The sequence below is a fragment of the Wasmannia auropunctata genome, unplaced genomic scaffold, assembly GCF_000956235.1.
Source record: "Wasmannia auropunctata unplaced genomic scaffold, wasmannia.A_1.0 LD336053.1, whole genome shotgun sequence".
In the NCBI taxonomy this organism is placed as follows: Eukaryota; Metazoa; Arthropoda; class Insecta; order Hymenoptera; family Formicidae; genus Wasmannia; species Wasmannia auropunctata.
In genome coordinates this window covers 3343766-3371619 of record NW_012026837.1, presented here as the reverse complement: position 1 = coordinate 3371619, position 27854 = coordinate 3343766, and the positions used below count along the sequence as shown (strand labels likewise).

General features: G+C 41.3%; 1 protein-coding gene across 1 annotated transcript in view; it reads left to right on the top strand.

Annotated features, from left to right (window-relative positions):
- LOC105451297 (RNA binding protein fox-1 homolog 2) overlaps positions 1 to 27854 on the top strand; it is a 108746-nt gene that overhangs the window by 46665 nt on the left and 34227 nt on the right. Inside the window, exons 6-7 of the mRNA XM_011691668.1 lie at positions 5370 to 5424; positions 16601 to 16621. Of these exons, the coding sequence (XP_011689970.1) occupies positions 5370 to 5424; positions 16601 to 16621 (76 nt within the window). The remainder of the gene's footprint in view (positions 1 to 5369; positions 5425 to 16600; positions 16622 to 27854) is intronic.

Genomic DNA, 27854 nt, shown 5'->3' with positions numbered 1-27854 from the left:
GATTAGAAAGGTTGCAAGCGGATTAAGAGAATCGTCGACGACGAGAAAGTCTTGGCGCTGATAACGCGAGTGGACCAAGCACGGCGAAAGGAGCAGTTTCTCCGGCTTCCCATTAGGGTCACGGGTGTAGCACGGGTATCGGGTTAGTAAGCAAGCAAGACGACCCGATAGAGGGGCGCAGGAGGGAAGGGTAGCGAAGTAGGATTTTCGATTACCTCGTACATTTTCGCCGCACGATCCCCCCGTGGCACGACCCGGTAGAAGTGACGTCGGGTGGTCATAGGTTACGTACATCGCTTCCGGTATTAACGACAGGTACCCTATCCTATACGCCGGCATCGTGTGCTACCCTCGAACGAACGGTCAGCCCCGGCGGTGGTCGAGTTTTCGGTCTTAGCAAGTCAAATTTATGCAGATGTCCGCGCTCGTCGAAGGCGAGCAAGCGAGGCTGCTCGAAATTTCCAAAGTGCCATTTCGCTTATTCGACCGGCCGCCGGCCATTCTCGAAGGCAGCTTCTAAGTCTGGGCTTCGGGCCTTCCCTTCCGAGCTTTCCTCCCCCCCTCCCCCCCCTCAACCCTGTGGCTTCCACGGACGAGATAAGTGCTCGGGAAACGTGGATTCTCCGGGAGTTGCCGGGGGTGAATCGCGTCGATTGTTAAATCCTTCGAATGCCGATCGTCCTTGTACCCGGGTCTTGATTAATGCGGCCATTTTGCCTTCATCGGCCCGCTGCCCGCAGCCAATTGCACTGGTGTGCGATGGTGGTATTATGCAGGATGGAAGTAAATGGTATTTCATTAAGCTGGAAATTAACGCAGGGGAGATATATATCTTTTTCTCTTTTATGTAGAAACTTTGAAGAGAGAAATATTTATCTGAAAGAATAAATCTCTCAGTTTTCTATATTTACACTGCTACATTTTTATCAGGAGAAATATTTTTTTCTGCACATTACGTAAGTGTTTTGCATAGTACGTTAATTTAATTAACAATTATGAAGAGCACTCTGCTGTGTGCTGAGATTGTATTGCAGTATCTGTGGTTGTCGCTGCACATTTGGTGCTAAAATACGCTTGCGTAACAATGTGAACATAGAGCACACAGCACTTGAGATTAAATATGTGATAACATTGATCAGAGCACGCTCTGGGGAGAAGTCTGTAATATTGATTCACGTATAATTTTAGGCGGTACACTTCACGCTATATAGACAGTGGCCGTAACAAGGCCGTCGATGCATTTTTTCGTCGCAACCCTGTCGTTTGCATATTATTCAGTGGCCTGCATCCATAATTTTTTCCTTGCCGAATCAATAAAGTCACGTAAGACCGTGACTGTCTCTTTAGAGCCCTCCTCGGCCGATCAGATCCATCAAGGGCGAGAATGTGATATATGGAGGTATCGATCTTCATACTTTTTTTTTTTAAATCTTGATCGTTGAATCTTATTTGATATGCGCTCATATATGTCTTTCGTATATCCATTATCGCTCGATTGAGTCAAGCTCAATGCGCTAAAATTAACCGCCTCGCGCGTTACTAATATTAGTAGCTCACAACAGAAATATTGACCCACATTTTGCGAATCGCTAAACATTAATTCGTATCTCTCGCGATTTATTTTTACGATTCAAGAGAAATTTGATTGCGATGTTTTATTGTCTCGCATTACTGTATGCGCAGCCGTATAATGTAATTACGTATCAACAGTATCATTATATAGCGTTTTGCCAAAGTGTACATTATAAAGGAACGCAAGCGATAACAGATCCAAAATTGAAATTGCCTGTTGGTGTCAGCTTGGTATCATTAATATCAGCGGGTTATAATTTGCAAAACAATCGAGAGACCCAGGCCGCGCACCGCTTTCGCGGGCGCTTTTCCGCCGGACTGGACTCCGGGTGAATGCGATACACTGATTCGCGAGCGCCGCGACACGTGCAAACAAAAATTCGCGAGCGTCCCGCAATTGTTTGTCGGAGCAAGGCGGCCTCGCATGTAGACACGCTTGTTTATTATCGACGTGGATCGATTCACGCGATTCGAAAGCGTACCCGTCGGTTCGCTCGTTTGTTTATTCGTTAAAGTGCAGCCGCGCGCGATTTTTGCAACGTTACGTTTTGCGGCGCACAGCGCGGTGACCTAGACGCTGACAAAAACTGAATTTAAAAAAAAAAGGGAACATTCAAATGCATTTTTTTCGACAGTTTTAACATTTTAACATTGGGTTGACATGGATTTTCAAAAAGTTATGCTACCTGTTCCCAATAGTAATTTAAATAATTTACTGCACATATCGTCTTTGAAATTTTCTAATCTAGATGAACGACGAGAACATCTCGTTACTTAGCGCGAGAACTTTTGCATCTTCATATCCGACAATCTTCCACCGTCGGCCTCCATTTTCCAATAATGTTCGTTTAGCCATGCTCTACCTGCGACGCGAGATGTACGGCAGCCACCAAACCTCCGTTGTCGGAAACAAGATCGTAAAATGCAAATTGCTCGACGATGCGCCGCGCCAGACCCAGGCGTGATTGGCCTGAGTAAAGCCCCGTAACTTACAATCCTCGTGAGAGTCAATACACGAACGCTGCTCAAGATGCGTTTTAGCTATCGCGAATTCGAGAACGGAGCGCGTAAATAATTTTTATTCACCTCTGCCTCGGTTACGGCCGCGAGGAAGATTGCGTTTCGTGGAAGAGCTTTCAAGATACGAAGTTGCATTAGGGCCATTTATTAAAATAAATAAATACTACTGACGCAAGAACGGTTCGCGAATAATCGTATTTGATTTGATTAACGCATCTATAATTGTACACATTGTGTTGAGCAAGTAATGATTGCAACTTTTATTCGGTGTATCCGAAATTGTAATTTTCTCTCTTCTCACAATACTCTACTTATTTATCTTAACGAAACGTTTACCTGTTTCAATTAAATCTACATAGATCGCAAATCAATACGGTGATTTTTGACGGTCAAGGTAAACAAAAAAATGTATTGCTAAGAAATCCAAACAAACTCGAAATATCAACTGGTAGCGATTGTCGGGAAATATTTGCGCTGAATCAAACGCGCGTTTTTCGTACCATTTCAAACGTAGAAACGTCACGACGCCGTACAGTACAATATCGCGGATCCTTTGTGTCTCGATAGTATCCTCGCTGAAGTGGGCGCAAAGTGGGACAGGAAAACGAGAAGGCGGGTGGCTGGTTGTTAGATAGGTAGGTAGGTAGGTAGGTAGGAGGACACAAAAAGCACAAGGCAGAGAGGAACCCATGGTAAGCGAAGCGTTCGATGAAGAACGAAACAAGTCGCGATCCACCCGGAAACTCCGTCCCTTTTTGCCAGACGCGTAGGTACTTGAGCGAAATTGAAATAATCGGAAATCGACGGAAGGCTTGTGCCATTGTTTTCTCGGTTATGCCGGGAAGCAAAGGAGGGAGAGACAGAAAGAGAGAGAGAGAGAGATATTAACGGAGAAAACTCGACAGACGTAAAAGGGCAATTAGTTTTTTCTTCTTTTTTTTTATTCTTTCATTAAATTGTCCCGCAAAACTGATATCCGTAAGGCGCATAGCAAAACAAATTAGTTGCGCCCTTCGACACGTGTTTGACTTTTATTTAACCACGTCGCTCTCCCGCCCCGAGCTCTCCCTTTCTCTCTCTCTCTCGACAATTGACGCGCATGTAAAGCTCCTCTTTGCGGGTCGACGAGATTAAACGCGAGAATTGTTCGCACGCTATTTAAGCGTGTATTGTGTATTGCGCGGCCGCTTGTATTAGTACACGGCACGCGGCTGCAGTGGCTAAAATCGTTTTATTGTCGATATTTAGCTCACGAATCGATACGTCGCGTGCCACATTGTAACGCTTATTCGAAAGCGACAAATAAACGTAAGTTGCATAATGCGAGCATTACCAGGTCGTTATTGGAGCGTTGAATTCGTCGACCGCGAAGAATCTTTTGCGGTTTCTAACTTCTGAGATAATGCTAACGCCAAATTTAATAGATGGCATCTCTCTTTGTATTCTGATAAAATAAAAGTCCGATCCGGGTTTCAATTCGAAAAATATATGTGACGCGTAAAATATATCTGATGTACATTCATCATTCGTACACGTTTCTGTGGAAAAACTATTTATTTCAAGTTTCTCGTTCCATTTATCATGCATCGTTCACAATTTACCGTACATTGAACAATATTTTCTTTATTTTGGAAGTTAGAAACTGCAAGAGAGAAAATCCCTTTTGCTTCGGAAAGAGATTTTCATATATTGTTACGTGTTTATTAACTTTAAGAGTTAATGTCCCTTGAATTCGGATGTATTTTGAAATACAGTTATACAATTGATACGTGAGTTTGATAACAATTTTCTGGGTGTGCGTTTCGCAAAATTCACACAGATTCCTAAATTATTTTCTAAATTGATAAATTGATTTGCTTGACACATGTTTGATTGCAAATTTACGTATCAAAGGCCCAAAATTGAATGGCCGGAAATGATCTCTGAATTCAAGTGAAAAACTTGTAGCGTTTGCACGTTTTAAACACCTGTCGTTGTGTACATGCCTAACAATACGCGATTTGTGTAACCAGTATAGCGTGAAACAATGTCACAATCCACGCGAACTCGATACACGTGAACGTAATTGAAGCGGGTCGCGTTGAAGAAAAGCAATCAGAGGAGAAAATAACGTGCAACCGCCTACATAATTTTTAATCGTTTATCAAATATTACTCGTGTAATTCGCTTGTACGATGCAGAAATATATATATGATTATCGCATTTCGAGCACCGAAATCACAATTTCGGTGAAATCACAAAACGACGAACAAAGTCAGAGTCGCGGAGCCTGCAAATTGCGCCCCGCAAATCCAATTCTGCATCGAACAATGCATATTTCATTACAGGATCCGCGCGCGCAGCCCCGTGAAATTGCCAAAGTTTCTCATATTTTATTCGACTCGGGCGCATTTTCTATGACGATTACGTCGCTTTTACCGCAGTTTATTCCATTTAATATCTCTGATGATTATCCCTACAGATTCGCGAATGTTTCAGTGGAAGTCTCAAGTTCAGTGAATTTCTCAATAGTTATTTTATTATTGGCAATCAACTTTAATCAAATTGTCAGATATTATTTTCAGATTCATTAAATTTAATTGGTACAATAAATAGCAACTTTCTAAAATCTTTTCGTTTTATTATTTTATTGTCGGTTCTTTCGTTAAAATATTTTTCGGCGATATATAAAGTGGCCACGCGCGGATCCCGCAGATGGGCGATGTTAGTTGGACGTCTTTCGTGGTACGAAAAAAAGTTTCGGTTGTTCTAATGCCTGCTTCTTCTTCACTCGACAGGTGAACAACGCAACGGCGAGGGTACAGACGAAAAAACCGCCGACGATGCCGAACGGTAAGTGGGCTGAAACTTTCTTATCACTTTTATCTCCCTCCCCCTCGTAACTTTCGTCCCTCGGAGCTTTCTCCCGAGCCCTGCTCGATACTTAAGCGCCCTAAGCTACGATAGGGTTCCATTAGAGCTTGAACATCGTACGTAGGTTGTTCATTGTATTACCCGATGTATGTAGCGAAAATCGAAAATATTTTTTAGAAATTTGTTTTCATGAGAGAAAACCGTAAATCCGGACGGATGTAATTTGATTTAGAATTCAAAATTGTTTACAGTCATTGCTAAATTTTGTAACTTAGGAACATTCCGTGTCGCTCGAACAAAATGAAAATTATCTTTTCTTCAACTGAGATTATATTGAGATTATACGATATTGCTTTGAATTATGCTCGCGGATATTTGATGCGTGAAATTGAAGTTTTACGGAATATAGCAGAAACTCACGATAGAAAAATACGATCGTGCTTTTGAAAGCGGTTCGCGAAATGGCCGATCGCGCGTATTGCTCGCACTGGGAGGGTGGAAGGGGGCGGCGGTGGTCTATCGCATGAAATAATAAAAAAATATAGCTCGTATATCATTTCTATCACACACGATCTATGCTGTACAAACGTCGAGCGTATTTTCCCGGGGAATATTGCGCGGGAAATATACATTTTCCGCGTTCGCCGACTTCGCCGACGTAAAGATGCAAAAGTCTTCCCTTATTGCGGAATAAGACGAAAGAAAGCTTTTGCAGGGCGTTTTAAATTCCGCGATTCTCTTTTGCGCTTCCCGTCCGCCCGTGCATTGCAATGGGAAATTTGCTCAATGTAGGCGAACAAAAATATTCTACAAAAATATTCCAGTTACACACACATACACACATTTACTTATGTTCTGCGTATTTTATGTTTCAAGAATATTTGGTTTAGCTACGTGAATCTGAAATTCAAATTCGATATCGGAAAAATGTATGTACATATTTACATAGAAAATCTTGAGCGTAAAGAGAGTAAGTTATTTTCCACAATGCTTTATATCGGTTCGAATGAAATTTAAATCCATAATGAAATTTAAATGAAATTAGCGACGTTTGAAAAAATTGTAGAATTCCCGTTGGCACTCTCTAATAGAAGTGCCGTGTAAAATATTTTTGTGTTCGGTGAAATTGGACAAATTTTCGTATTGCGCTCACGTCCATTATGAACACACGACACGTAATGTCCGAGAGAGTTTTAAACTAAATCTAACCTTGGTCCGGTCGTACGGTCCGATTTAAATTGCGGCTTAATCCGGATTATCTGACGGACCACCAGCTGCGAAGAGAACACGTTGCAAATATGTGGTATTACGTAACCGGCTACTGCTCAAATAGGCTCTTCGCTGATTACACTGTGAAGTCCTTCAGTCTGTCATATCTCTAGGTCACAGTTAATACCCGAAAGCTTTGCAAAATTTCCCAAAACTATATACGGGTTATTTGTAAAATTACACTGGTTTATCATAAAAGTGATTAGTTAACAAAGAAAGTAGTCAAGTACCGAATACTCTGTATTCGATTATTCTTGTAAAATTGATGTAAAATACAGCTTTATTATGACTATATCTGTTTACGACAGGCTAAAGAGTTTACATTTAATCGCGTCATTAATCAAAAAGTATAACGCAGAAGCAATAATATATTTAAAAAAAGAGAGAGAATATCGTGTCACATTGATAATAAGTCTTTTTTTAACGTGAATGGATGCCTTGAATTTGTTATCATTGTCACAACTCTTCTATGTATTGGGCATAAATTTTCCTTAAGAGGGTTAACCGAGATTTACATCGACCTCTACATCGCGGATCGAAGCGGCACGATGTTATAAATATCGGCACTTAACAGCAATAACGATTGGACATGCATTGCCAAGTGTTTCCTAACGTGAATATAATTCTGGTCAGCAGTAGTTTCTCGAGCCACAAAGGACGCCGAATGACGTCGACATTGATCGGCATCTCCAATTATAACCTACATCCACAGCATAATTTCGGTCAGACCCGAATAGAAGGGCTCTCAAACGACAGACTAGTTAGTTTGCAATTTTATTTTAATTTTTTGTCATGCGTCTCCCTTTAATTTTATTTAATTAATCTCTGAAATATTTGTACATTAATTTAATTTGTCGTTAGATTCTTGCTTAAATTTTCCGAATAGATATCTCAATGGCATTTTAAGATCATCGTGCTATTTCTTATGATTAAATTAATTTCCATAATAAATTCGATTGAAACTTTAAAATTAAAATTACGGAAATATTCGCGCCACGTTGGATTATCGGCTCCGACGTAATCGTTAAATTTTTAAGGTCACTCGTCCGTGTTTGGCACCGCAGTTGCAATGCGTTCGCCCCGGTTTAATTGCGATCAAATCAACAGGGCTCCGTGTCCAGCGACTGAATTGATTCTCGCCCACGTCGAGGCAACGTCCTATCGAGTGACGGCTCGTGTGTGCAAGGTTTAACTCTCTGTGCCCACGCACGCGACATGCAATTATTGGAGTGCTAAGGCTCGCGCCCCCCCCGGGGGGGGGGGAGGGAGGGAGGGAGGAGCGCGCGCTACGAGAGACGTTAAGATCAATTTCGGGCCATTTGACGCGTACAGGTGCCCCGCGTGGCCGCGACGCCTCTAATAACCGTTTCGACAACTGTCGATTCTCGGATAGAGTGGAATGGCCGAGACACCTCGCGCGCCTCGCGACAGTCTCTCCGCGTTCGACGGTCTCGCGACAGCGGCCGTTGTCAATAGTGACGCTGACAAATGGTGCCTTGACAATTTTTTTCGAATGTTTGTACCTGACTTTTGATTTCGGTGTAAAATTCAACAAGGTAACTGCGTTGAATTTTTTTTTTTTTTTTTTTTGGTCGCGAGATACAGCGTGTGGTTAAATTCAGGAAGAGTCGAGAAGTCACTAAACGTGACGAGAAATGTTAATCGCCGTGAAGGACTCGATATACGAAATCTTTCTCACTCCTCGCACTACGTCTAGAAAGTCTGAGACGTGAGATAAATGATGAATGCGACATTTAAGTTGTATCCCGTGAACTTTTACTGCGCGCTTTCAGGTGTTGATAATACCGAAAGGAGAAAAAGAAATTCTCCTACTTAAAGCCGATCGATTGCGCGCGATTAAATTTCTCATCATGTTGTACTTTCGTTTCGGCGTAAAAAAAAAACACACAAATTGGCATAGCCCATACGTGCTAGTGTAACGAACGTGTAACTCAATATAGGAGCATATAATTTCATCTAGTTTATACACGCGGTACAATTTACGTAACGTATCGTATTAATTTTCCACGTTTATGGTAAGCATATAAAAATAGCCGACATATTGCGATATTATTATTGCGGTCTACAATTACACAGTTTAAACGCGTGTATCATTCTCGAATCGACCCAATTGTAGAAGTGGCGCGCGTCTAATTATAGCGAAATTTATTCGGCGGCAAATATAGCACGCCTCGCTGTAATCCGCCTCATTACGGAGTCGTTAATCTTCGCTACGGTATCTTTGAAAATACGTACCTTCGAAAATAAGTCATTATTTCTGTCTTGACTGACGTAGAAAAAAGGACAATTGCAACTGCTTCGGCGGTTAGAGTGGCTTTAATAGAACCGATTCGCGCTTCACGATCTTTAATTCAGAGTGCTACCTGAATAGTCGCGTCACAAGATCTAAGATCTTTCGTAGAGACGGCAATTTTTAACAGTATTGTATATTTCCGGCCAGCCATTTCTAGTCATTAAATCGGTGCGATGTACCGAGCACGTCGTTTTCTCAAGTGCGAAACCGCAAATTTATTTCGCCCTCGGCCGTGCGGGTTCTCTTTCTTGTTCCCATATACTTCACCGTCGTAATACGCCACGTGTGTAAATAACGTTAAAAGGAGTCCGAACAAGTTCCGCCCGCGCGACCCCGCGCCGACCCGCTTTTCCACCTCTGGTATATGTTTTCCCGCCCTTACATATATCCCGGATCGACGGGATTTACAGAAGTCGAGTCATAAAAATTGCATAGTTGCCCCCGGTTCGTCCCAGTTTCTTTTAAAGCAACACGATGTGCGCACGGGTCTTTCAATCCTCTTAACCCGATACTAAATTTATGTGCTCGACAATTTTAATGTCCTTCCTCAAATAATATTTCTCTCTCTCTCTCTCTCTCTCTCTCTCTCTCTCTCGCTCTGCAACTAGATTAATCCCAGCAAAGTTTTAATTTCCGTGACTCTTATAATTTTTAATAAAAAAATGCGCTTTGCTTACGAAGTAATTTTAATACATAAAATGTTTGGTTTTTTTTTATTTGAGATATGATGACATAATTATATCGACGATAGTTTGCGTTTTAGGGACCATGTTTAGTGCATCTTGCTGCATCGAGTTACAACACATTTTTGATATTTGCAGTAGCATAATCACAATGGGCGACAGAATCTTCTTGATGATGCAGAGACATCACGAATATTTAGAATCACGTCTGACATTTTCGCTCTATGCTTTATTATCTCTCTTTCTCTCTCTCTCTCTCTCTCTCTCTCTCTCTCTCTCTCTCCCGCCACCGAGTTTGGCAGCAGCTCGCATTTCACGGCGCTTCCGCTCGCCGCTTCCATGCGAACACCCGGTGTACCCGCGGTACGTGATGTCCATAATTTACGCGAAGTCTCGCTGCTCATTAATTGTCGCGTAAATAACGCTCGGCCTCACGGTATGCATACATTTGTTCGCGTGGCGTGCACCCTTCGTTCTCTTTCGTTCGTCGGTTCTCTCAAATCGTGTTACACGCTTCTCTTATTTTTCTTTCTTTCTTCCGAGCTAGCCGCGCGATACTCTTCGCGCCTTCTTTGCTCAGTCTTTCTTGCGCGAGCAAAAACGCATCACGACGAATGTGGCAACGCATTGCGCGTACATAATATTTTTCGCAATAAGTTATTTTCACGGGAAAAGGATGCTCAAGAGCATCGAATTATTAATTAAATAAATAATTGTTAAATTGCTTTTGGTAATTTAATTGTGATATTACGAGCTATTCAATTTGGAGCTGCGTTTAAGACGATTACTGCGGTGTGCAGTTTGCTTAAACTGAAAATTGTAAGAGTTACATATAAAGATTATCAAGCACCAATATCTGTTTTGTACCGTATTATCGTTTTCTCATCTTAGTTGTTTGAAACATTTCACAGTCGATTCAGATAATTGTTTATATACGTCGTCGTTGAAAGACGTTCTTCCTACATCAACTGACTATTGCGATAAATATTACCACATGTCTCGGTAGTCGAGCGGTAAGAAAGCCCGCTTGGAAAGCAGGAAGATCCAAATCCAGGTTCAAATCTTCGCTGAAATAACACGATATTTTTCACATTGAGTTATTTTCACAGGATTTAAAAAGGTGCTCAAAAGCATCGAAAAAAAAATTAGTGAAGAACATAATAATCATGGATCATCAGCTGAATTTGTCAACCGCTGGAAAAAAATAACTTTATTTGTTGTTGTGTTAGTAGTAGTTCTAATACGACAACAAATAAAGTTATTTTTTTCCGGCGGTTGACAAATTCAGCTGATGATCCATGATTATTATGTTTTCACTAATTTTTTACGTACATTTGTTCCTGTGTGTATAACACTTAGGCAAGAAGTCTCTAAATATTTATAGTCACTGATACGACACTTAGCCATAGACTTGTAAGATGAGAAAACGTTAACAAAGCGGATCTTGGCGCTAATTATGATTAATTAGCAACGAATAACGTTATTACTTTTTACGATTGACAGATTCAGCTGATCCATGATTATTATGTCTTTCACTAATTTTTTACGTATATTTGTTCCCGTGTGTATAACACTTAGACAAGAAGTCTCTAGATATTTAGTCACTGGTACGATGCTTGGTTATATAACTTGTGATGAGAAAACGTTAACAAAACGGAACTTGGCACAACTTGATAATTTTGGCGATTTTTATATGTGAATCTTACACACAGTTATCAGTTCAAGCGAACTGAGCGCCGCATAATCGTACAATGTAAAACATAAAATGTCTTTATTATCCTCTATGACAGATTTAATCTTTGAAGCTCGTAACTATTATGTTGTTGTTAATTCTTTCATATACATCTGATTTGTTCCCGTGATATAGTTCTAAATAGTTTATTGAAAGGTATAACACACCGTCAAAATATTCAATTCTTTTAAAACATATTCTATAATGTGCCTCCAACTTTAGACCCTTGTTTAATATTATATATTTTGTTAGTAGATATTCACGTTTTGGATAGTTGATAGTTCTGTTATGTTATGATCGATTAAGTATCTTAAAAAAAGCCATTAGATCGGATAGCTGGTAATTCTTTTTACAAATACATATTTCATTTCCGCGGGAAAAAACTTTACCTTCGTTTTTAGCTTTAACATTGCTCCCCCGCGAACTTTTATCCGTGTAAAATCGTCTTCCTCGGCATCGCGCGTTTTTTTCTTCTCCCTCTCTCTCTCTCTCTCGCTCGCTCGCGCATTGTTTCCATTATTATTAGCCGATAGCTCAGCGTTGGACATAATTCTGTTAATATTCTTTTCTTCTTTATCGCATTGCTTTATATTCAGTAAGAAACGTAAAATACTCGTATTTGTTGCTAAAAAAAATTTTACTCTGCTTAAAATTGGAGATTCTTGTTCTGTTTCCCCTTTCTTTCTCGTTTAATAATAGGATTATTATTATCTGGCTAACATTGGCATTTTTTTTCTTACAATCCAATTTACAGCTGCGACGGTATCTACAAAGCGGCGGTATCCTTGAAACGAGGAACGTTTCGAAAAAAAAAAGAATGGAAAAAAGGCTCACTCGCATTTATTTCGCGACTGGGTCGCACACTTTTCCGGAACTTTTCCGCTCGCTTCTTCTCACGCTTTTCTGTCGGCGCACGACACGCAGTTTGTCGATTCATCGGCAAGAAATAAGCGCGAGAAGTGGAAAAAGTTTGGCCGACGGTGCGGGAAGCTTTCATTTTATTAAAAAATTTTATTTTTATTCCCGTCGCGGAGGGGCCAGGCCGCTCGTGGCCGTACCGACGGTTAATACCGGAAGCGGGGTTTAATGGAATTACAACGTGTTTTATATGCGCGCCAGCATTTTCGCGCGAGAAATTTGCGGAACCGACGAAAAGCGCGCACAAAATGGGAGCCGGACGACTGGGGACGGGGGAGCGGAGCGGAATTTCACGCGCCACCGCGTAACGTGTTTGCGTAATATTTGCATGATATATTTTCGATACGCCGGCTCGTCGCGAGATCCTATAAGTTTTATGCAAAACGGGGGCCACTATTGTATCCGCCGCGTCGGCCGCGCTCGATAAATAAAACCGGCACGGGGGCTGCGAAGAAATCGGGCCTTGCAGAGGTATGACGGAAGAGGTATGCCGGTACGCGTTTATTTTCACGCGGGTTAGGCCTCGCGTCATGTCTAAAGATGCGCTGACCCGATATGCCCGAAATATCAAGAAGGAAAATCGCATTACACACGCGCGCGAGTGTCGCGCGAGAACCGGAGCGGGGACGGAACACTGTACGTATACGATTTCTTCGTCGCGGTAGTCATTCCGGCAAAAACGCAATTACACCTGCGCCTCACAAGTAGCTGAAGTAGCTACGTGTACACGCAAATGGGCAGGCTTACCCGACGGCGTGCGGTAAGCATACGAGCGTGAGTAAACGAACGTGCTTGATGCAAGACGAAACTACCTATTTTCTACATTGTTTCCTTGCGTAAACACCGCCTAAAGATATGCACCGAGCAATTTCTAAAATTAGTATAGCCGAGAGGAAAAACTTTTTTTGACATATTTCTTTTTTTTTAATCATTTCATCCAGTTCGTTTGCTTTTATTATTCTATCATTTGCTGCATTGCTAAATCGCATTTATGTGAGACTTCGATAAAGCTATTTCACAGCATTGAAATTATTATGCAAGAGATATTTCATATATATCTGTCTCTATTTCAAGCTTCTACCTCTCGTGCTACATTTCCGTTTTTATTAAACTTATCTCCTCTCTCTACTTTCTCGCGTACGCGTGATCTATAATGATGAGCTCTGCCGCGCCAATTCATTCGCAAAACTACAGGAGAAACAATTTCCGGCGGCAAAATAACACATAAGTATTCGTGTTTGAATTAAAAAATAATATGATATCGCTTTATCTAGTATTTCTTTTTCCGTTTGGTTGTTTTATTTATTATGTCGCTTGCGCAACAATATTTTCGCAGAAATTTTGCCTGAATTTTATAATTAATTTCTCGTGGATTATACATTTCTCGTAATCTTGAAAAACATTGTACCTTTTCTAAATCTATAATGCATATGTGTGTAACTAAGATTATTTTTATAGAACGGAAGTTAAACGGAAGTTCGCGCTCTCAAATGTAAAAATTTTTCATTATGATTAAATGAACTTTCACAAAGAGCGTAATATACAAGTTAGACTTTAATATCAAATAGAGAATATTTCGCAAAATTTTAATAAAGAACAGCACGTTTTTAATTAAAAATAAAAACGTTGCATTTACTACGCCCACGATTATAATCTAAACGTCCACGTAAAATATGTTTCAGATTTACCACTGGCGTAAATGGCATTTATTTTATGGAGTAAAATTCAATCAAAATTCAATGAAATTTACGTGAATTTGAATTTCGCCATTTTAGGCACGCTGCGACCTCGGCAATCAAGCGTTTTTCGTGCCTGCCTCGTTGTTACCCCCCTTCGAAGGCGAGCCGTTATCAGGGGCTCGCCATCCGATTGCTCGTTTCCGCTTTTATCGCGTTACATCGGCGCGTGCTTCGTCGAATCCTGACAAAAATCGGGTGGTTAAATCCGACGCGAGATACGCACGCTCGAGCTCGGGACAATCGGATGACGACCGGCATCCGGTATCCCGCTTACGAGTCATCCCCGACGCGATATCGCGGGCCGAGACCCACCCCGTTGGGAATCGTAGCGCAGAGGAGAGGTGAGAAGGGGGAGAGGGAAGGGGAGGGGCGAAGGGCGCTAGTAATTCGCCACCTTCCGTTTCATTACTGCTTTACCAGAGATACAGCCGCGTGGCATGCAATCGTGCGATCAATCCTGCCGCTGGTATTCGCGTCCGTCAAAGCCACGGACGTTGGGCGTACGCGAAATCGCGTCCCATTACGCGTACGTGGATCATTAATACGTCGCTACGACGTCGCTGGACCGAACGTGAGATGCGCTGTTGTCCGAGTACTCGTATGTAAAAATTATCGAAAATTATAGGAAGCTAAAGAGTTGTACGAGATATCCTCTCTTGTTTTATGCGTTGCATATACATATTGCGCTTGCTCGAATACCTCTCACATACTTTACCGTACGCTCTGTATTGATTCGAAATAATTTTATCTGTTTGTTCAGATAATAATGAATAATCATCGATTCTTCTGATACACCGCGCACTGAGATACCGATAGTACGACTCGCTTCGCAATTACTGTACGAAGGCATTAAGTTACCAATTAATTGCAAATGGATTTTCAATCAGAAGTACCTTATAATTGATGCTCCCAGAGCGCGAGCGAGCGCTCCGGTGAAACTCGCGAATTCTCACGTGATCTCGCCTCTCATCAGCCGACGGGCGTTATATTATGGACATTATGAAAGTGGAAATTTTGCGATTCGTGCAGGCGCATATTTTTCCGAGTTCGTAAAAACTGATTTGATTTTAAAGCATCTTTATGCGCATAATCTCGGAAAAAAAGATGCCCCATAAATCACGCGCCCGGCATCAAACTTCGCTCGTCCCGGCTTATTCATCTCCCAGGCGGGGAACAAAACCGAAGCGTGCGCGCCCGCGTCTCGAGAAAGAAAATTGCAATCTCGGGTTTTATAAGACGCGGGAGTGCGCCGTCGATAGTTCGCGGCCATTCTCGATCGAGCCAATCTTCTTGTTACATAATTCCCGCGGCCAATTACACACAGAGAGAGAGAGAGAGAGAGAAGGATTCCGGTTATCCTCTCTGGAGATATAAAATCCATTTTCCATCCGTATTACGTACTCTCCGTTTATCATGAAGACTCGCTCTTAAATATATCATCGTAACACACAATAGCAAATTTGTGCCACTATCTGACGTAATCAATATTTATTTCGTGTAAAACAAGATACGTCGTATCCATAAATAGTTGCTCAAAGAAAATTATTAATATCACGAAATATTAATCCAAAACTAATGTTATTGTTTTTGTCGATGAAACAGCAGATCTCCAAGATCGATCGATTTTGTGCTGTCTCCAGAATTTATAAACTTTTGTAATAAGACATTAATGTGGGTATCGCTCTTTTGCTCATTTTAACATACGGGTAATTTACTACGGAGAAATCTTCGCTTCGGAGAAAGAATTTCACGAGGAATTTACGCTCGTGGGAAGAATGAGCTTGTGGAGCAACCCTTGGAGCCCTAAAAACTTAGTGGCAATCAATCAACCACGCCCAACGATTATTAGCGCAGCTTTGTGGAGAGTAAGAACCAGCGTTTTAATCACATCTGTGCGGGATAGCCGTGCGCAAAATTACCTCGTGTAATTTAATATTAATTCAAAGTGATATTAATTCGCGAACTAATCCCTTTACAACATAACACGGCTGCATCATTAAGTTGCACAATTCTGTTTTTGAAGTACATGAGATAGTCGTGTAATAATTCAGAGCGTAACTCTTTTTTTTATCTTAAAGTGAGATAGTCGCACAATAATTTTTAGAATCTAGCGGTATTGCGCACAGCACAGAAAATCACGTTATATCGATCGTGTTTCTTCACGGTGAAATTGAGCAACGATGTAACTACGGTTCTTAACTATTAACGGGTGGCGGGGTATTTTCAGCTTAATTCAAATAACCATCTGTCCTATATATGTTCCGTTACGCCAGGTAATTGCGAACACCGCTAAATACTCTATTAATTATCTTCGCCAGTCGCGCGACAAATGCGGCGGCTTTATCAATAAAGGCCATCACGTATATATACCATATATATGTATACAAAACGCTGTTTTAACCGCGAGATAAAATTCCCTGCATGATTGTCTTTTTTTTTTTTAAGTTATTTGGAGAAATACCAGATGTAACAACGTCTGTTTCCTTTTTGTCTGTTGCAGTGTGCGTACAGTGGCCCGAGGGTAGGTGCTTCCATGACGTGCCAGAGCCGGCACTGCTGAATCTCTACTTCGAGATCCGTGAGAACTGTCACGGCTTCTCCTGAAGGCAACGACCAATCAGGCAACGACAATGATGACAGTGACGGGCCCTCGCGCTCCTCGTCTTGTTGCGAGCGCGCGGATCATCAGTATTTCACTTCAGTATCGCGCGAGAGAAACAAATTCTCGAGAAATAACGTATTTATTTAAAAGTCTTTCCAACAGCCGCCACACACCACGACCAAGCCAAAAAAAAAACGAATAGCCACGTATAGCCACACAGAGAAAGGACGAGGGTCCTTGGTTTTTCTTTCTTTTTTTTTTATTTTGTTTACGTCGGTACATTCCGTTTCGGAGGAACAGTTCCTATCTCGCGACTTTAGTAGAGACGCGCCGTTGAATGGATAGAGTCGACGGAATGATTCTTCGCGCGAGGACACCGATCTTGTGACAATCGGATCTGCAAATGTAATCCTATGCTAATCGATTTTTTTGCAGATTATTAGATATATCAGGTATTTTTTTTTATAAATATGTAAATACAATACAATTAAATTATTCTTTCAGTAAATTTAAATTCAGTTGAGCCTCTTAGGCATACTTCTACCATTGTAGATTAATTTTAATCTCAGTTTAATTTACTCTATCTTTTTCTAATTCTTAGAATTAGAAAAGGATAGAAAAATTAAGTTAAACCGAGATTAAAGTTAATCTACGTTGGTAGAAATCAACATTAGATTATATACATAGAAATAATATTTATTAATTGATAATATTGTATTTTACAAAGAGACATTTTCGTGTGGCGAGTAGTTTCTCAAAAATTACGGGCGCAAATCTCATTCAATCTCCCGTCGTCTCCGTTCATTCGAGCCGCGTCTCCTCGTGAGAGCGACGCGTAGCAACGCGTGCTCTCGTGTTTCCGGTGATCGTGATGGATCTTGTTGTGACACAGGTCTAACGCTGACCCTAAACGCGGGCGCTCGGCAGAATTCTCTCGCTGAGCGCGCGAAAAACGGGATCTTCTCGCGTCTCTTTCTTTATAGGGTTCTCGATGATCCCAGCAGAAGCAAGGTGGGTGATCCAGAATATTTATTTACCTACAACTAATTGCTCGTCGTTCAGCCAGCTCGGGATTAAAGACTGTCTCTCCTGTTATACATACATATATCTTTTTTTTTTTTTAATTGTAATTGCCTTTTCTCTATCGCCCAACAGGAGAGATACACCATGCTCAGCCCCTCCTAAGTTTCTCTCTCACACAACCAACTTTTTCTTTTGTTGTTTCCCTCGAGCCGAAGCGAAGTCCTCCTATCTTATCATCGTCCGTTTCTACTTCGCGGTGAGAAAGCTACAAGAAGTACAATAATAACAGCTCTTACGCTCGTACGGAGGAAAATGCGTTGTACAAAATAGAAGAAAGGAGAAGAGAAAGTCGAGATAAAAATAACTTACGATAATAGAAGTGCCACACGTTACGTTAAGAAAAATTATGATCGGAAAGAGTGTTAAACGAAAATACCGCCATCCAGTAATTCGATATGATTATTTATTGATATCGCGAATTATTGGAAGAGCATTGTATTAATTAATAGTTCCTATCGAATCGCATTTCTCTCGGCACTGTTTTGTGATGCGCATTGTCCGCCGTGTAAAATGGCGTTCAGAGCGGAAGCGGTTAATCGTCACGCGAAATCGTTCGCACGAGCTGCAATTTTCGATCTCCTAATAGCATGCCACGAAGCGCATGAACTTGAGATTAACGATTTAAGAATCGACAGTCACGATTCCGGGCAAGAACCTGGAATGAGATGTTGTTTTTCTTTCGGCATCATAATTCGGGACTTCTCGCAGCGAGAACATAATCGCGAATTCGCGAACTTCTGATGCTTTTACCATCGCGTCATTATATCCTGCATCGCGCCAAATTTCGAGTTCCTCTTTTACAAAAGGTTGGAAGTTGAAAATACAACTTTATTTATTTTAAGTATTTGTTTTACGTTCTATTTTTTTTTTAATGTTTATTAAGCGAGAAAAAATTTTTTATATCGGAAAAACTCGGAAATATCGCTTTTGTAAAATCGTCGATTCAACATTGACGCGTTTCCGCCTTTGATTATATATTTACCGATCCGAGCAATCAGTTCTCCATCATCTAAACATACGACTGTTTCACTCGATAAATTGCTCGATAATTTCGGACTAACTTATACATTTAGATTTAACGAAACGATACAGGGTAATAGAGTATTAAGGATAAATAAGTTTTTTTTTCATATCACAGGGTAATAGAGTATTAAGGATAAATAAGTTTTTTGTTATATTTTTATGAATTTTTGATGACGTAGCATCAAGTTCACGTGAGTTCTGCAAGCGGTTTTAACTCACCCGCACCAATACCACGTGTGTTCGTTCCGCTGTCTATTTTTATATAAATGTGAATTTTTTACACTTGGCGAGCGTGATCGCGGCTCGCTGCCGAGCTTAAAGCAGTTAAAACGCACTTGCAGAATCCACGAGAACGTAGAAAACAGTATTACGCAACCGCATGACTGTATACTCTATTGTAGGGTTAAACCGACATTCCAAAGATCGTGACATCGATTACTCGCCAGACGAGTAAACTGGGGTAATTCGCTATAAAATGACCGTATATGAAATGACGCGATCGTGATTTATTCCGTCTTTGCTGATCAATCGTGTGCCATAATATACCCCACTTTACAAACGTAGAGAGTAGGCTTACTCAAACAATTTTTGATAGATTAAGTCACACGGCGTTAGTCGCATAGCGATTAGACTACATATAGTTAATCGTCTAATGAGTGTTTGTGTATGGACGATTAAGTGTTCTACGAAAAGTGGGCATGGAGATATTTGTAGAGACAGAAGATTATTAAAATGGGACGGAGGAGAGTGACAATGAAAATAGATGGATAAATTAAGTGAGAATACATGTGAAACGGGGAACGAAAACGTGACAAATGTGAAGAGAAAAATCATTATTTTCTACAAGTCTGGCATAAATTTTATATATGAACAAACATTAATATTCCTATTGTCGGTGAATATCGACAGTATTTCAGTTTTGCGCCAAAGTTCGATGAAAGTCCGCAAAAAAAAAAAAAAAATGAAAATTTGTTTGAAAATTAAAATATTGATTCAAAAATTTGTCAACGCGCGTGACATAAATAAAATGTGAGACGTATATTTGCTCTCGCAATTTTGTTTTACATAATTAATATTACGGCGCGTTTAAAAACATTTTTTAAATTTTTTATGTGGTTTAAAAATTAATTTAATTATACAAAATAGAATTTATAATGTCGCGAGATGACGAGCTGTATTATCGAGGCTTGGAGCAAAACGAGCAGCGCTGAAGCAAATCGTTAATCGATACGAGAGCAGCGCTTGTTCTTGCCGCTGGTCGTCGAAACAAATCTGCGCGACACACAAGCGGACCGATTTGTCACATCTCAGTCAATAAAGAGGAATTTTTACTTTCCGTACAGCGACGAGTCAATCGAAAATCGATTCTCACGATTGCACGCATCATGCATGTATCTATTTATACGCCGAAGAAAAACAGAGAATTGGCAGATACGCGAGCCGTTTAAAAACTTAACAGATCGTGTAAGATGTTAGCGCGCACTTTTTTCGCGTTGTAAAATTATATAAATTGATAATTTTTTTCTTGAGAATAATTAACGTAAACTTATCAAATAGTTTTATTTGATTGTTATAAAAATTAATTGGCAAAATTAATGGATTTCTAAGAATAATTTTGAAAAATAACGAAAAAGCAAATGCGAACAAAGCAAATGCGATTTTACCGTTATGATTTTATCTGCCTTCTTCTCTAGTTCTCTCTTCCTATTTAATACTATGCTGCGATCGCTCCGTCGACGTGTTCATTTCGCACATTTCTCAGTCTTCCCGCGGAAATATTCCGCCGCTGAAACTTTCCGCTGTGAGTAGTCGAGATATTTTCGTCGACGCGTTCTGTCTATTCTCCGTCTATTCATCGAATCGTCGTCGTTCGGTACTCCCTGCGTTATTCGCTCTCGAAGTCATATACTCGCGAAAGTATTCGAGTCGCATGCTTTACTCTCTTTCTCTCTCTCAAACTGAGAGAGAGAGAGAGAGAGAGAGAGAGCGATCCACGCGCTAGCCACGTTAAAGAAATTCCCCGTTTTCCTTTTCCTCGAAAGTTCTTCGCGAAATTCGCCCTCTTGAGTGTCGCTCGAGCGTGCAAACCTCGAGCCGACAGTTTAGCGATGGGATAACGAAAAGGAGACGCGAAAGAGAGCCGTCCGAGGAAAGGAAGTCGGAATCCTTCCTCTCTTCCTGGAATCCGCTCACCTCTCTGTCTTTTCATCTATCCCAACCCTCGCGCTCTTCGCGCGGCGCGATATTACTACTCTGCTTCGCAATTTCCCGAAGCATTCCGCGTCCCCTAACAATTTTCATTCCATTTCATACCGTTTTCCTCTCCGTTCTTCTCCCCGCACCTGCTATCTTCTGCCTTTCCGTTCGCCCCGAGTCCGTTTCTTTCTCCAATTTTACCTTCGTGTCAGAATTCTTTCACTTCAGTCGCGCGCTGCCGCGGTCGCGCGTCGGTGACGTGCGTGGAAAATTGATATTGCTGCCGGAAAAGAAAAAGATTTGCCTTCTCTCTTAGACGTGCAAGATTTCATTGCCCTCGGCGAGACGCGGCGTCCATTACGCTCGAAGACAAATCGCCTAATTCCAAATTTGAATCGCTGAATCTACGAAGACGTTCTCGAAATTCCGTGAAATTGCGGATGTCGCGTGAATTTTATTGACTCGCGAAATTGTGCGGAGTCAGGAATCGACTTCGGAATTTTACGCTTGTGATTCCCGTGCTGTGTACCGACGGCGACGATTTTGGTGATGCATGCTGTAGGACTTTTATTTTGAGATTACGCTTACGTTACTTGAACACACGACGGCGATCCACGGGGCGTTAAAAACAGCACATAAATCACGCAGGGCTTTTCGCTCGTAAAAGCGAAAGTGGAAAGTAATTCAACTGAGAATCTTATCGAGATTTTCGGGATTTTCTAAAGTGCAATTATTTCAAAACGAAACAAAACAAAACTTGAAAATGAGATCTGAAAAATATATAAGCCTCTTATATACGGATATCCGTCTTTCACGAAAATGCTGTAAAAAAAACGTAAACGCTTTTGCGACTGAAATGTCCTGTGACACTTCAACGGCACAAAAGAACCAGGAACGACGGCGGGACATCGGGAAGAGGGCAGCCGAATAGCTGTTTGTGTCGCAATGCGAAGGGCCGAAAGTGGACTTTTACGGAAGAACGATGCTATCCGAAGGAAAGGACTGCCGGAGATAGACCGAAGATACGAGCGATAATCGAATAAGAGGCCCACGAATGCGATGGTTTCCGAAAGGTACGGCTCCCTTCCTACAAAAAGCAAAAACGAACAAAAAAAAAGAGTTAAAAAGAGCAGAATCGTGCGAATCGTGCGAGTAGCGAGTAACAGCAACGATGAGACGATGTAGGCACGGAATGTGCAAGGATTGCGAAATGCATAGAATCTGCGCCGCACCCGGAGATGAATCCGCTTTGGACGCGCTTCTTTTCTCAGCCCTGCGTCTCCGTTCGGTTCTCAATTCTTAACGTGCGGGAAGAAGATCATCCGTCTTGACCTATTAATTTGACGTATTTAACACGATATACATAAAACATCTCTGCGTTGCGCATAAAAACGTACGCTGAGGAATATGGGCTGAGTTTCTTGGAAAGAAAAGGAAGAGATGGGAGTAATATGTATATTATCGAAATTAGAAAATTATCTAGGGAGAAGAGGAGAACGTGTTTACACGTAATGCGAAATTGATCCCGATCGAATCTCGGACGCAAACGCTAGGTGTCGGTGGAAAAGAGGCGCGTCGCGTGAAAAAGAGTCACGGAGTGACACAGACCCCCACCAATCCCCGACAGTGTCTCCGAGAAACGATACGAAAGTCTCGCCTGGTAGCTTTTAATCTTTAGGGCTCTATCTGTCCAGTGGTAAAAGCATGAGGTATTTACGTTACGTACATAATAATTCCGTATGATTGACTTGCGAGAGTATGTCGTATATAATGATCATTAACAAATCCTCTTTTGGCACACACTTTTGGTCGCTTCACAGTCTCGTTACCGCCTGCCTGCCAGGCCGCCTAAAAAAAAAAGAAAAAAAAAGAACAAAACTCCGTTGTCCGAAATGCAGATTAATCGATTAATCCATCCTCCCTCCCCCCCCCGGGCCTCCGGCGATCGTCGCCGCGCTTGTTTTGCGTGTATGTCCTCTCTATATACGTATTTTATACTGATTCTCACTCACACCGCCAGTTCGATTAATCGGGACACACCGTCGACTCGTCTCTCCCTCCACTTAATAGTTCCCGGCCTCGTTCCTCCTCCACCTCCTCCTCCTCCTGTCCCATCGAGTCCTGCGAGTCCTCCTCGAGCCCTAGTTCCACGAACACCAAATGCACTCGACGTCGATTAGCGTTAACCTCGGTTAACTGCGAGACGGCTCCCCTTCGCGTTCACAACTATGGCCGTAGCGCGAACGGAAGCCGGGGAGAATCGCTAACGAGGATCAGCTAACCGAATTATCCGATCGAGTCCGCTGCAACCGGCTCCACATGTCCACCCTTCCCCACATCGCCCCACCTTTTACATGTCCCTCCCGACCCCCGTCGTCGATTTACCCCGCCTCTCGTATACCTCATACGTATATATATACATACATTATATATATAGATATTTTTTTTTTTAAATTGTTACTATTACATATAATAATCACGGTAATGCGCCACATTCACTGGTTGATGACTGTCTCGTTGACATAAAGGCCCGTATCTTGCCTGTGGTTGTGCTTGGTTGTGGTTGGAGCGGTTTTGGGAGAGAATTTTTTACTTGCTTCTTTTTTAATATTATTACCTTTTTTAATTTGCACGTCTCATGTCGTGGCCTTGGCTTGCCTTCATATGAGATTCACCTGTGAATATATATATATATATACATTACATATATATATTGATATATATATCTATTACCGATATGCCGTATGTATCTGCGTGTATATGCGTTCCTCGCATATAAACATTTAGCGCCATATGCACGCGGACACATATTTATTATATTGTAATTTCACACGTATGATAATCCGTCCTGGCAGTATCGTACGATTAACAACATATGTGCACTCGTAACGTATACATTACAAAGCTGCGAAGTAGTTTGTGAAAGCGACTTTCAGTATCGTGTTTTTCTATTTTTTTCTCTCTTTTCTCTATCTCTCTCTTTCTCACTTTGTCTCCGTTTCTTCTTTTCCTTCATTTCTTTTTTTCTTTGTCTTTCTCGTGCGTTCTTTCGTCTCTCTTCTCACATATCGTTTTAAATCAGGATGCATATTGCACAAGCTAACGAGAACCTCCGCGAGGATGCTCTCGCGTGTGACAAAAATAATGAGCAAGAACAAACGCAACAGACACGAGAAAGCATGTTCCGTTCTCACTTGTTTCGTTTTCTTTTTCTCTACCGATACAATTTTTTTTCGGTATCTCTTTTTTCCTCCCTTTTCCTCTTTCTTTTTCGTTAGTCTCTCTGTCACTACTTCACGTACGGGCTGCCATGGCGGCACAGTCTGTAATACTTATTACTCTTCTTACTATGATTATTATTATTTTTTTTTTGGAACTGTTTATTAATTGTCATTGATTAATGTTAATGGATCGTGGCACGGTGTGTTAGTTGGCGAGAGACATGACAAATAATTTTTTGAACGGGCGAAGGTTGCTGCATGCTCGAACAAATGCCGCCTTTGACTTAGTGGTAACTAATTAATTCTGGTATACCGTCCTTCGTTTAATTAATCGCCGATCGTGTCGGCCACGTCGCTCGCCATTTCTTTCCTTCACGAGTGAAATATCCGATATATCGCGTACATCCGATACCGCGAAATTTTCGGCGGGACAACGTCTCCGTTAATTAGATTGTCCGAGTACTCGCGAGTAATCGCACACGAAAGAATCGTGCGAGTGTCGTCGTCGTCGTCGACATTATTTCAGCAGGCACACAAGTATGTAATATGCTGGGTGTTTCTGAACAATCGCATTTCTCCACAATATCTATGTTATAATTGATAGTTGCAGCTAGAAAGTCGATCACATAAAAATTATTTGATTTTTTAAATTAGCGTAGAGTCGCTTTAACGAAAAAAAAAATAAATTTTGGAATCATTTATTATAATTTTCAATGAAAATTACCATATTTTTTGGTGAAAATATCAAGATGTTATTTTGTAAATAAATCAATTTATTTTCCAAATTAAATTTTTAAATTATAAGTATATTAAAATTAAATTTTATATTTAATTCTAATTTTTCGAATCTTTCTCTTTGAAAATTCTGATATCCGTTACATATTTCTTTTCTTTAAACTAAGCTCTCTTTAATCACATGTCTATCAGATTAAAAGAGGAGAGAACATTGTTCAGAAACAGCCCGATCGTATACACAACGTTCACCTTTCTTACTGATTGTTTAGCCTGGCATCCACTAATTAGTCGTCAGTGCGTAGCCTTAATTAGTTACCTCTGAGCGTGCAAGCACCGCCAGCAGTTTTAGTAGTGGGCCGCAAGCGGGAGTGCGCTTTGTTTTTTGGAAAAAAAAGCTCGGCGAGAAGATGGAACGACTCCGTCGTCGTTCTCGAGAAAAAAAAGAAGAAGATCCGATTCCAGTCAATCTCGTGTTCTCGACGAATGATACTCGTGATCGTAAAATACCCCACGTGTTTATCAGGAGGGGGGAGGATGGGAAAAGCTCTTTTATCGACTAACTAAATTATTATTAAGCCACCGTAGTTGTACACGGAAATAGCCACTACAGCATTTTCTTAGGCTTTCGCGGACGTCAATCAACGCCGCGAGACGGTTCTGTTATTCCTCCGTAATAACGCACGCGTTAATGTTTTTCGACGTGAGTGAAACGGTTCCAGTGGTTCTCATACTTTTGGCTTTTATCGCTGCTGCTCGACGCAAGGAAAATTATACATTACGAAAAATACCATCTGTCGCGCAATTAAATTTTATCGAATCGTTGTCGCCAATCTTTACCTTCGACAATCATCGACTTGAATCGTTGAAGCTTAACGATCCCCACAGCTGCCTCTGATAGTCTAGAATAATAGAGCCTCATTACGATTACAATGTGTAAGAATAATAAAATAGCACGTCTGATTGAATAAAATGACATGGTAGAAAATGTCATTTTGCTTCGAGAAATTATATCGCGATAATAATTATTAATTCTAATAATTGAATCTCATTTAACGGGAAGATATTTTAGTATATATTACGGTAATTTCATTAATTTAATATTACTTTTAATATTATCTAATTAATATTCTATATTCAACATATATTGATATTTAATAGAATATCTTTTTATCAATCTCGAAACAGTTTTACAAAATTAAATTTTATTTCTCGTGTTAATTTAGACGCGAAAATGGCACAGTTTGAGAACCGCTGACATGTGCGATTATTTAAAAAAAACCGTCGCTTCACATCCCGCGAGAACTGTCGTCGCAACTGGAAATCTCCCGATGGTAATTGTTCGCAAAAACTTTCGAGGAAAGTAAAAGCTCTCGGGCACGGTGAAAACGATTTTAGATGGGCGGATTAGTTTTGTCGGTACTCGGTCACTACGGGGGTGATTCGATAGAAAGAAAGCGTATCACGTCGCGCGCGAGTCGTTATCGAAGTCGCGAAAAACAACGCTCGAAGACGCATCCATCCCGTATCGGCATTGGGAACAGTGTTGAAATCACTATATGATCGTGTCCCGTAGATAGAGCGATTTCTTTGCGAGATGTGAAAGTAGAAGAGCTCACGTATATATATACATATATATACTAATCTCTGCATCTCCTTTTTTGGCGTATATTACTCACTCACACCATTTGCTCGGAAAGTATCTTTGAATGGCTTTCGTTCGGAGACCGTAATCGTTATTGTTATATACTTCTGGAACGAATAATATCTCTTAGTGCATGGAATCATATATCTCAATGCGAGATCGGCACACGAGTCGAGGCCGATTCGGAGCCTTGCGATCGAGTCTATCTGTGTAGCAAGAGAACACGTATATTGTATACCTGCATACCTCTCGATGCCGAGAATGCGCCTTCATCCACCGCTTCCGGAACTCTGGTTGCCTTCCGTCGCGGAGGCAACGATTTTCATTGCAAGCCTTGGGATATGGCGAAGGAACTTTTTGACCCTCGGGAGAGAAAGAGAGAGAGAGAGAAAGAGAGAAACCCTTCGCCTGTGTGCGAACGCGAGCTTCGCGGGATCGATAAACGCGCGCGCGAGAGAGAAAGAGAGAGAGAGAGAGAGAAAGAGGAAGAGCAAAACGCGCAAGATTTTAAGCTTCGGGAATTGTGAAGCGCTCGTGGAATTGGAGCGAGCTTTTTCTTCGTTTCGAAACGTCGATTTGCCGATCGGGGGTTCTCTCGAGTTCCGTTGTTCGCCGGGATAATTGATAGTTTCAGTGTGATAACGTAGTGGCAATTGTATAACTCTCGACTTTTTTCGCCCTTTTAACGTTAGACACATCCTCCGGTACGCGGAATAACGTAAGAATGAATTTTATCATAAGCATTTTTCAGCTTCGTCATCGTTTAACTTCACCCTCATGGCGTATCACGTTTTCAAACTAAATATCACGCGAGTATGCCACTTGTTCATTTTAGTTAATTTTAATTTCGCGCGTCTAATTTTATCTCACACTGATGTAGAATCTCGTACCTATAATTGACATCCTTAGTAAACGCTAGTTTCGTCGGTACCACCTTCTACGTACCCTCCGGAGCCATACGAGCTCCCGCGGACGAAAGGGGGGGAACTTATTACGGGTGTCTCGGACACGCCGAAGGTTTGTCGTGCACTCTCAACGGGTCGCGGTAGTCCTGTTTGCTAACGTCATTAGTCCTGTGAGCGTTGATTTGAATTCCAAGTAATTTGCCAAGAGAAGTACGTTATGTAAACACCACACCTTAATCACTGTTGCTTTACTCGTTGGGTTATGCGACTGTGGTTCTAGTGCATTTGACTGACTTTTCAGCCTGCCACGGCTGCATTCACACCTGTTTCCGTGTATGTTTCTTACT